This window comes from Kryptolebias marmoratus, linkage group LG4 (genome assembly GCF_001649575.2).
Source record: "Kryptolebias marmoratus isolate JLee-2015 linkage group LG4, ASM164957v2, whole genome shotgun sequence".
Taxonomy (NCBI): Eukaryota; Metazoa; Chordata; class Actinopteri; order Cyprinodontiformes; family Rivulidae; genus Kryptolebias; species Kryptolebias marmoratus.
The window spans coordinates 2,996,248-3,007,224 of record NC_051433.1 but is presented as its reverse complement, the minus strand read 5'-3'; the positions used below and the strand labels follow the sequence as shown (position 1 = coordinate 3,007,224).

The 10,977-nt window shown below is 46.4% G+C and overlaps 2 protein-coding genes across 5 annotated transcripts in view; one reads left to right on the top strand and one right to left on the bottom strand.

Moving 5' to 3' along the window:
- osgn1 (oxidative stress induced growth inhibitor 1) overlaps window positions 1-4,412 on the top strand; it is a 17,112-nt gene extending 12,700 nt beyond the window's left edge. For all 4 annotated transcript variants that reach the window (XM_025002179.2, XM_017438928.3, XM_037975481.1 and 1 more), the window contains exons 3-8: window positions 101-237; window positions 329-520; window positions 1,349-1,440; window positions 2,268-2,467; window positions 2,546-2,889; window positions 3,380-4,412. In XM_025002179.2, the coding sequence (XP_024857947.1) occupies window positions 101-237; window positions 329-520; window positions 1,349-1,440; window positions 2,268-2,467; window positions 2,546-2,889; window positions 3,380-3,931 (1,517 nt within the window). In that variant the 3' untranslated portion in view covers window positions 3,932-4,412. The remainder of the gene's footprint in view (window positions 1-100; window positions 238-328; window positions 521-1,348; window positions 1,441-2,267; window positions 2,468-2,545; window positions 2,890-3,379) is intronic.
- Window positions 4,413-6,910: 2,498 nt separating this feature from the next.
- LOC108249498 (E3 ubiquitin-protein ligase TRIM39-like) lies at window positions 6,911-10,095 on the bottom strand. The gene is made up of 3 exons (XM_017438929.1): window positions 9,957-10,095; window positions 9,246-9,392; window positions 6,911-8,169 (listed from the first exon to the last, which is right to left on the bottom strand). The coding sequence occupies exons 1-3, from the start codon at window positions 10,093-10,095 to the stop codon at window positions 6,911-6,913; spliced, it is 1,545 nt and encodes a 514-aa protein (XP_017294418.1).
- Between the last annotated feature and the right edge of the window lie 882 nt (window positions 10,096-10,977).

The following is a 10,977-nucleotide window of genomic DNA, read 5'->3' as shown; positions in this document are numbered from 1 at the left end:
TCTCTGTGTGTCTCTGAGGACCAGAACTCGCCCGTCCTCACGTCTGTGTGTCTCTGAGGACCAGAACTCGCCCGTCCTCACGTCTCTCTGTGTCTCTCAGGTAACGGCCCGTCGGGGATCTGCCTGTCACACCTGTTGTCAGGCCACACCCCCTACCTGTCGCCTGAGGCGTGGCACCCGAACCCCCTGCTGCACGGGAAGCTGTCGGAGCAGCCTCACCTGCCGCTGATGGAGCAGGTACACACACACACACACACACACACACACACACACATCTGAGCTGTTTCACCTCAGCGTAACGCCGTCCCCTCTCCCGCCCCCACTGCAGGATCTGGAGTACCTGTGCGAGGGCCTGGAGGGCCGGTCGTCCAACCCCGTGGCGGTGCTTTTCGATTCGCTGCTGCTGCCCGACAGCGACTTCGGATTGGACCACACGTCTCCGCTGGAGTGGCGTTACGAACCGGAGCGCGCCGTTCCTCACCTGGTTCTGGGGAAGGGCCCACCTGGAGGAGCCTGGCATGTAAGCAGCTGATTACATGTTTCATCTGCATCAGAATCACCGTATTTTATAGTTTTTATTTAGTTTTACTCTTCAGTCCTGGTTTTTAAACTTCGACGTTCGGAGATAAGAAACCAAAGACTTTTTTATTAAAGGTTCTCACTGCAAAGCATGAAGTTAAAGGTAAATAAAGTTTGTCCTGATTTATGTCAGACGGTCCGTTTGGAGGAGTTCACTCCCGTAGATACGTTGGCGTAAGATTCTGAAACGCAGGTACGCGCTGAACGTAAACAAACCGCTCAGCTGGATTCAGACAAACGTAGCAGCAGATTCTCTTAGATACAACAAAAGAAGTTGTCAGAATATTATTTTATCTTAAACATCCTCAGAGTTTAGGATAAAAGGTGATGGAATCATCTGTCCTGAAATCTTTGACGAGTTCAGGTTGTTGGTCACATTTTCCAGAAAAGCTGGTGAAAACATCGCCTCGTTTTCCAGTCTATTTCACTTCAGATCGTTTTAAAAACCTTCCTGCAGAAATATGAACCAATCGGTCTAAACTGTTGGACCCAAACGAGTTGACCAGTTTTAATTCTGCTGACAAACGTTTTAATTTAAAGATGAACCGTCGACGTTATCAAAATATCTTCAGTTCAGTCTTGAAGAAAATGTGAAGAAATAAAAGCTGTTTATTCTGTTTTTAACTGGACGTGAGCAGCTTTAACTTCCCCGGCGTCATAAAGCCGTAACCCGACGGTTTGTTGCTCCTCGTTTGCACGCCGGCCGTCTGATTTGAGTAAACGCTCGGTGAAGGGTCGACCCCCGGCTCACAGCTTCGTGTCCCTGCAGGCCATGGAGGGCTCCATGCTGACGCTGAGCCTGGCGAACTGGATGGAGCTTCCTGGACTCAAACTGAAGGACTGGATGAGAGACAAGCGCAGGTACGAGCTGATCAGACACAGAACGCTTCGTTTCTGTTCTTACAGAGCTCCTGTCACAATCCTGAACGTAGACTGGAATATTTGTCCCAAGTTTCTGTGAGACGTTGCTACGTTAGCATGAACGTCGGGGGTTAATTTAGACTCAGAATCATTAAGTTACAGCTTTCAGACGACACGAACGACTATTAGGCGTCTTTAACAAAACGGCGAATAGTTTATCGTACAAATAATCTGGCTAAAATCTGCTCATTAGCTTTAAAAACTGGGAAAAACAAGCAGCCGTGATGCTAAAGATGCTAGCTAGCTAGCAGCTTAAAGCTAACGGACGTTTCTTTGTTCCCAACTTAAACATAAAAAACCTTAAATGATTTGTTAGGAAGCTAAGAGTTAACTTATAACCTTTAACAGGAGTTTTTTTGTTGTTTTAAAATGAAAGCTAAGCTTTATCGTTGTTAGCCTAAATCAGCTAAATCTGTTGATTAAAAAGCATCGGACAGTGTGTTGTCATTAAGATGTAGAATCTGAAACCTTTCCAGCTGATTTAACTCTGAACTTTATAAACGCGGAGCTGCCGAGGAGCAGGAAGTGCTTCTGTTTGTGACTCCAGCTTCAATTTGTTTAACAGATTTGCATAAAATCACAATTTGTTTCCAAAACAAATAAGATGGTGCCTTCCTCTCTCGGGTTTGTTTTATTACCAGCAGCTTCCCAACAAGTTTATTTAATAATAAAACCACTTCTTGTTGTTAATTCTGAACATTTCTGACTTCTGTTTTTATTATTTTATCATTTATTTGTTTATAAAAATGATGTTTTTGTTTTTGTAGAAATGTGAGAAACGATCGCGCCACCCCAGCAGAGATTGCCTCCTACTACCAGCACTACGTTTCCCAGATGTCCCTGGGGCAGAACTTTGCCTGTGGGACCACGGTTACCGCGGTAACCAGGGAGCATGGCGGCCGCGACGGGTCGCCGCCCTGCTGGAGAGTGTCGGGGCTGCAGCAGCGGGAGGGCGAGGATCTCGGAGGTACGGCGGGAGAAATCCGCCTCGGCTCGCGGCCGCTGGTTCTGTAGTAGCTAAAGGTTCCTTCTGTCCTGGTTCTAGACGGTTCCGCGGTTTCAGAGGAGGTTCCGTTCTCCCTGCTGGCCCGGAACGTGGTCCTGGCGACGGGAACGCACGACATCCCCGCCAGGCTCGGCGTGCCGGGCGAGTCGCTGCCCTTCGTCTGCCACTCCTTCTGGGAGCTGGAGGCGGCCATCTCCGGCGGCGAGCTGGACCAGTCCTCGGACCCGGTGCTGGTGGTGGGGGCGGGGCTTACGGCGGCCGACGCCGTGCTGGCTGCGCACCACCTGAACACGCCGGTGTACCACGCCTTCAGGCGCTCGGTCGCCGACCCCGGCCTCATCTTCAACCAGCTGCCCAAACTCCTGTATCCCGAGTACCACAAGGTGAGCGGCGAGGGTTAATATTTACAAATTAAATCACTTAAATTATTTTACCGAAAATGGACGCGTTTACAAGTTTAGAATAAATGAATAAACCCAAAGATGGATGAATTTTATTAAGTTTTGTTGGAAAATAAGTAAAAAAATTCATATTTTTATGTTTTTTTGTAGCTTTTTTGTATAAAAATGAACAATAAACGCAGCTTTATTGTGTCAGCGTAAACACATCTAAATGTTTTTGTTTCGGTAGTTATCAGATGTGTTCGGTTTTGAAACGCGGGTACACGCTCAACGTAAACGAATCGCTTTAAGCTGCAGATTTTCGCGGAAACGACCCGTTTTCAGTCACTTCGGCTGTTTTATTAACTTTAACGTTTTAAGACCTTCGGCTCATAAATCAGCTGAAGTTTTAGGCTTTTGATCGAGACGTTTCTAACGTTTTATTTCTTTAAATCAAATAATTTTTTAATCTCCCCTGATCTTTGCCTCCCAGGTCCATCAGATGATGACCCAGCAGCAGCACCAGCCGACCCAGGAACGGACCCAGAACCTTCACCCCGACCCGTCCTCCTCCAGCCCGTCTCCGCCCTCCTCCTCGTACACCGGTTACCTGAGCTTCCCGCGCCACAGGGTCGTGGCGTTCCGACCCGACCGGAAGTGCGTCCTGGAGTCCGACTCCGGCGAGCAGACGGTGGTCCGGGTCTCCAAGGCGCTGGTTCTGATCGGCTCCCACCCGAACCTTTCCTTTCTGCGTGACACCGGCCGCTCGCTGGGCGCCAACCCCGACGACCCCATCTCGTGCCGGCGGAACCCCATCGACGTGGACCCGTTCACCAACCGTGTGCTGGCGGCGGACGGGCCCGGCCTGTACGCCATGGGCCCGCTGGTCGGGGAGAACTTTGTCCGGTTCCTGAAGGGAGGAGCTCTCGCCATCGCCAGCGACCTCGCCAAGAGGCGGCGCGAGGAGAGGGAGGCCGCCGGCGCCGACAGGCAGCTGGACGGCCGCGGGACGAGTCGGACAGCAGCCGAGGTTCTGGACTCGTAGCTGGAAACCAGAACCAAACGGACCTTCTCTGATCTGATGGAGACCGAACAGGTTCTTCATCTCATCACCAACCAGCAACATGAGCTCCCTGACCGGTTCTGGTTCCGGTCGGGCCCAAAAAACAAGCTGGAGGAGAAATCAGCCGAAGCCTCGGTTCTGTTAGAACCGGGCCGCCGGCTGGCAGAACTCCCACCGTTCAGCCGAGTTCGGTTTAATTGAACTTTTCTTTAAATCTGAATTAATTTTTATTTTTTTGGTGGAAAACGTTCGAATCGACACTAAACGCTGAAAATCAAACTCGTTAAAAACAGTTTGTTTGTTTTTTATAAATTATTTATGTTTCTGTTTATTATCTGGATTTTTTTTAATTTTTTTTAAATCCTGTAACTGAACTGTTGTTTTTGTACATATTTTTAAAATCATTTTTAATTAATTTTCTAAACGGAACCAGTAAAAGGATTTTTACTCTAATTTCTCTCAATCTGTTTGCCTTTTTTAATGTTTAATGTTTATTTTGTTCCCAAATTCTGCTGATTTTTCTAAATCTAAACACTTAAATCTACATTCCTAAACATTAAATGGTTTTTATTTGAAATAAACTCTTAGAAATCACATTTTTAGGAACTTTATTTCAGTTCAGATGAGATTCTTCTCTTTTCTCTCCTTCAAATTTATAACGATTTAAGATTCTAAACATCTTTTAATCTAACAAGCTGTTAATGAAAAAACACATTTTCACATTTTAAAACCACTTTTTAAAAGTTTTTAAATCTTTATTTAAGAGTTAAACGTTCAGGATGGACCCGACTGCGTCTCTTTTTTTTATTTAAAGCTTTTAAAAGCAACAAAATTGAAGAAAGTCACATTTTATTTTGGTGAATAATCCAGTTTTTAAATAAAAAGTGGATTAATTCTCAATTAAATCGACGTGCAGCTGCAGATGGGATTAAATAAAAACAGCTCCAGTGTTTCTATTAAAACAATCTGAATTATTATTAATTTATTCTGTAATAATTACGATGAGATTTATTCTGATCAGCTATTTGTGACAGAAATTAAAATTTAAAACATCAATTATAAAATAAAGGTTCTCTATTTTAGCTCTTTTATGAGAGATGAGATGTCATTTTATTTTGAAACTCCTCCAAAAGCTGCCTTTTGTTTGAATAGTCATTAATCAGGTAATTATTACTCGTTTTATCTGCATATTTAGTTTATAATGTTGTTAAATCAACACTGGATACGCTGCGCTGATGGAGTTTTTTTATAATTTTTAAAATTTAAATCAAAATAAAAGTTACTTTGAGCTGAGCTGTGCCTTAAAACTCCTCGTTTATTTTCTTATTTTTCTCCACGAACGCGTCGCCTGTTTGTCTGTTGAAGGTTTTTATATAAAAACGGAACAATCTGTGAGTTAAAATCAGTTTCGACATATTTATTTGTACAAGTTTCTATTAAACTGGAGGTTTGCTTCAACCGTGTGTCTGTGAATGATTCAGACCGCTGAGAAAACACAAGTTTAACATTTAATATGAGAATAATTTAACCTAAATGTAATGTTTTCTTTTTATTTATGTTTACAAACATCAAGACGTTACAAACAAAGAGGCACAAGTTTATTCATCAACATTATTTCTTCACCAAATAACCAAAACTTTATTCTTTCAGCCACAAAGATCCACGCTGACAGCAGCTCTGGAGGTTCGAGCTGCGATTCAGGCTTTTGGCCACCAGGTGTCACCAAACAGGAGTTTTTTATTATTATTAAAAAAAACAAACTAATGAAACTAATCTGAGACTAATGTGTCCACAGGGACATGTCCTGGAATCAGTCAGGCTGTTTAAAGGGAGACAGGTAGTCACAGGGCTGTTAGGGATCAGGGTGTGTCCCACACTGAACATGGAGGACAGGAAGCTGAGGACAGAGTTGTCTCAGGAGCAGCAGGTTGAAGGTAAAGACTTTCAGCTGGACGTCCCTGAGACTACAGAAGGTCCACAGGACTGGAGACAACCTCCCTGGACGTGTCCACAAGAGGACAACTGAAGAGACGGATCATAGGTGAACTCCGAGGTCAAAGGTCATCAGTGTCAGCTGTTTGAGACAAAGTGGACTGAATGGAAGACGGCTGAGGAGGACACCAGGTCATAAAGACAGACTGAGAGTCCACAGAGCTTCTGGGACAATGTCCTTTGGACAGACGAGACAAAACTGGAGCTTTTGGACAACAAGTCCCATCACCTCTGTGTCCACAGATCCAAACATGAGACAAAGACCAGAACCCTGAACCTACAGGGGGACACGGAGGAGGCCCGGTTCTGAAGACTATCAAGGCTTCCTGGAGCCAGATGTGCTGCTCAGAGTCAGGAAGCTCGGTCTCAGTCTCAGCTCATGGGTCCAAACACCAAGAACGGGTCAGAACCGAACATCGGACCGTTCTGAAGAGGCCTTCTGGGTCCTGATCCAAATCCTGCTGAACATCTGGAGAAGGAAGCCTTCAGACCTGAGACAGCTGGAGGAGTGAACCAGGACACCTGAGGACACCTGAGGACACCTGAGGACAGGTGCAGAAGTCTCAGAGGTGCAGAAACCAGCTGATTGGCTCAGGTACCATCATTTTTGTCGAGGCCAGTTTGATCAAAGCTCTGAAACCAGCTGAAGGAACAAAAGCAGCTCTGACAAGATTTTGTCTTATTGGACATTTTTGTCATAAAAAAAGTCCAGCCAGACTCAAAAAGGACAACTGACTTCTTCTTTACCTGAAGCCAAATCACATAAATGATTAAAGTTAAATAACAGCTTTTTATTTTCAAAATAAAACCTTCCTGTCGAGAAGCTGGAATCAAATTTAACAGAGAATTTTATTCTTTAAAGCGACTTTTAGTGAAACCATCAACAGAAGATGTTTGAGTCCTTTTTTAACCAGCTTTAAAACATTAAGTCTCATAAAAGTATAACCGTTAAAGTCCAAATGTTTGAGGCTAAATCATGATGAGGGCAGACAGCAGCACCGCCATCGTCAGGAGAAGAACCATGAGAATCAGCGGAGGGATCTTCGTGGAGCTGCTCGCAGGTAAAACCCTCAGCGGGGATCTGTTCCCGTTGCTGAAGTAAGGGTAGAGGGTGTTTTTAAAAATGAACGTGAAGGTGTGAATGTGCGCTCCGCTTTCCAGGTCGAAGAACGACAGAGTTCCTCTGCCGCACCTCAGATGAACCCGGACCTTCCTGAGTCTCCTCCGGACCTGAGGAAGCCTCGTTTTATCGGAGGGGGACATCGCCGAGTATCCGTCACGCTCCAACTTTATCATCCAGAGTCCAGAGCGGATGTCCTTCTTCCTGTAGTCGAGCCACGCTGCCATGCCTAAACCCCAGTGGCTGTTGTCTCCAACGTCCACATCCCAGAGGTGAGACCCGGACCTGAAGCCCTCGGAGCCCAGGACGCAGCGGTAATAATCCACCCTTTCTGGGTTCTTGGGAACCTTCTGTCTCTTTCCGTACCTCACGCTGGTCAGATCCTCGGAGAGGACCAGGTGTGGGTGGGCTGTGTTCGGGTCCAGGATCACAGGCGTGGAGGAGATGGTCTCCTTCATCTTGGTCCAGGTCAGGCTGCTCAGGTTCCCCAGGTGTTTGGGAACGTCGATCAGATCTCCGAAGAACTCCTGCGGATCATCCAGCCGGAGGCTCTCCTGGATTCTGGTCTCGGCGGTCCTGTAGTTTCGTAGAAACGAGACGTTGTTGCCTCTCACCTCCTGCTCCGTGGCTCTGATGGTGTTGGACAGCGCTCCTATGGCTCCACGCAGATCCTCCATGTTTCGTCTCATCCTCTTACTTTTGATCTTCTCTTCTCTCCTCAGAGCAGAGACCCTCGCCTTCTCCTCCTCCTGGAGAAACCAGTGAAGCTTCTGGAACGTCTCCGTGATCCGGCCCTCTGTGTGCTCGGCCTGGACCTTCACGTGATCCAACATGTGTTCGACCCTCTCTTTAACGTCCTCTGCCACTTTCAGCTTCCTGTGTACCGGCAGCAGCATCTTCTCCACCTTCTCCTTGCACTCCTGGGCGGTTTCGTCGATCGGCCTGAACCTGTGCTCGCTGTGAGCCTTCGAGTCTCGGCAGATGACGCACACGGGCTCCTGGTGATCCAGACAGAACAGCTTGAATTTCTCCAGGTGCAGGCCGCAGAGCGTCTCCGAGTCCTTCCTCCTCAGCACGAAGGCCTCACACAGGTTCACACAGATCAGATCTACATTTCCAACCGGACCAGATGCTGTTAAAGGGCTAAAGTTGACCCGTTTTAAAAAGAAGTTTCATAAATAAAATGAAGGTTTTCCAAATCCTAATCTGTGTTTCATGAACAATGATTCAGATCAGATTTTAACTGGACCAGAGCTAAGGTCCAATAAAACAAAAAGAAAATAACACTTTTACAAACAGAATAAAGGTTTAGAAGAACACAAACTATGTTTTATTGGATCTATATTTAATGTAGGATTATCTAATCTAATCTAAGTATTTGAAATGTTGAAGCAGAAGAAATTTAAAGTAGTCCAGATGTTGGAAAAGTGCTAAAATCCTCTTATTTGTAATGTTTACAAATAAAATAACACTTCAGTCAATCAATCTGATTCAAGATGGCCGCCACAGGGCTAACATTATAGATGTTAAAATCTGACGTGGTAGTAGTTGAGGGTCATTCACAGGACATACTCTGTCAGTGGAGTATTTTATTTTGAAAGGGGCTGTTTTTATAGAAAAAGATGGCCTCAAATTTGGTCTTTAGACAGTTTTAGAAAACTGACAGTTTGGATGAGCTGCAGGTGGATGAGATTTAACTGTCTTATAACTCCATCCATCCATCCATCCATCCATCCATCCATCCATCCATCCATCCATCCATCCATCCATCCATCCATCCATCCATCCATCCATCCAGTCCTCCAGTCCTCCCCATCCTCAGAGACTCTCCAGCTCCTCCTGGAGGATCCTGAGTTGTTCCCAGACCAGAGAGGATCCAGAATCCCTCTAGAGAGTTCTGGGTCTGCCCCGAGGTCTCCTCCCAGTTGGATGAACCTCCTCAGCTGCCTCCTTTCGACGAGGAGGAGCAGCGACTCGACTCTCTGAGGCTGAGCCCGGCCGCCCTATGGAGAAAGCTCATTTCAGCTGCTTGGATCCAGGATCTGGTTCTTTGTGTCCTGATCCAAACCTCAGGACCACAGGTGAGGGTTAGATGTTAGACAGAGCAGGAAGTCCATAGTTTTGTCTTTTGACTCGACCCTCATTCCTGAAGACGAGGGTCCGATCCGTCCGTCCTCCCGTCACTCAGGAACAAGACTCCCAGATACTCGGACTCCTCCAGGTGAGGCAGAGACTCGCCCCCGACCCGTTTCCTGTTAGGAACCACGGCCTTGGACTCAGAGGAGCCGACTCTCATCCCGACCATCCCCTGTCCACCCTGAAGGTCCCGGCCTGAAGACGCCAACAGAACCACATCAGACGTTGAGACACCTTCCTCTCCTGTCCATGAAGACCACAGACAGGATCAGAGACCAGGGACAGCCCTGGAGGAGTCCACCAGGTGGCAGCAGTGTACAAACCATCACTTCAGTCCCAACACATTATTCAGCAACACAGAAAAAACAAAACCCTGAAATCTCTTTCATGGTTAAAAGCAGCATAAACTGTGGCCTAGATCTGGTTTCTGGTGAAGCGTTGTGCATTTTAATCTAATAAAGAGGGTCAGAAGACCTTTATTGTGAAAAGCCAGTTGGCTGCTCTTGGAAGAAATAAATACAATAATTTAAATGTAAACAGAATCAATACAATAATCTGTCTTCCATGTCGGAGGTCAGAGGTCAGAGGTCATCTCGTGTTCCAGATGTTTTGGTCAAATCGTGTCAGAACTTCCTGAATCATCTCAGTGTTGGGCGACTCTGCTGCCGATCGGCCGATGACTGAGCCCAGATTTCTGGATTTAATCGCTCTAACACACCCTGGATGGGAACAACGTGTTCTTTGTGGGCTGACGGGTACCTGCTGGACCCAAGACCAGGAGCCCCCCCTGCACAGCTGGGAGGAGGTCGTAAATCCTGGGATCCAGCAAAGAAGAGGAGAAGACTGCGGCGTGGACGGAGCGTACCGTCCGTCTCTGTCTCCTGTCTCTCTGCGTCATCCTGAACGGGAGATTAAATAAATCACAAGAGCAGGCAGAGAAGGGTCTTCCTGGGGACGTCCAGCTGCAGATTATTCATTAAGGACACCTAAATTATTAAGTCCAGTTTGCAAAATCGGGACATATTTTTATCAATATGATCCGTCCCTCAGGGGACAGCTTCCTGTCCCAGCTCTAAATTATGAACCCTTTAAGATAGAAAAATCAAACTGCACAGCTGGACACCTCATGCGCCAGGGATGATCCCTATTGATTTCATCTTCAGGGGGTCAAAGCGGAAAGTCACAGGTGGCTTCTTTGCACAAACCATTGTCTGTTCTCTAACTCTGCAACCGTTGGATGTAGGAATGTCAAACTGCAGAGGTGGACACCTCATGGGCCAGGGATGATCTCTATTGATTTCAAGGTCACAGGGTTAAAGGTCACAGGTGGCTCCTTTGTAAAAACAGTGCTCCAGCTTCTCAGCCAAGACAAAAATGTCAATGTGAAAATGTTGACGGTCCTCTTGTGGTCTTTTATTATAAATTATCAGAGAAAACGATGCGTTTTACATTAATTTTTGTGTTTTTTTACTTTTAATGAAGTCCGGCCGCCTTTAAAGTGAGCCCGGGTTTCCTTTCTGTGTTCTGCTGGTTCTTAATATGTTTCTAAGAAAGACTGAGGTAGAAGTTGCGAGGAGCTGAGGTAGAACAGGGTGGGTCATCTCGAAACCTCAGAGACGAGGGACGGGGACGGCCTCCAGCTCACTGCGTCCCTACTGGGCCCCCGAGCCGCCTCTTGGCTGCTGATGGTTCATGGGTTAGTTGATTGAAATCTTACTTGTCTGAGAAAGTTGGAGTTAAACCTCCGGGGAGGACGGTCCTGGCTGAATTTACTTCGTAG

Bases quoted from the DNA above. Each gene is read 5' to 3' on its own strand.
- LOC108249498 (XM_017438929.1), bottom strand. From the start codon at position 10,095: ATGACGCAGAGAGACAGGAGACAGAGACGGACGGTACGCTCCGTCCAC. The intron at 9,393-9,956 runs GTACCCGTCAGC...TGGCGTCTTCAG, and splicing joins CCTGGTCTTGGGTCCAGCAG to GCCGGGACCTTCAGGGTGGA. The intron at 8,170-9,245 runs GTGACGGGAGGA...TTGGAAATGTAG, and splicing joins TCTGGGAGTCTTGTTCCTGA to ATCTGATCTGTGTGAACCTG.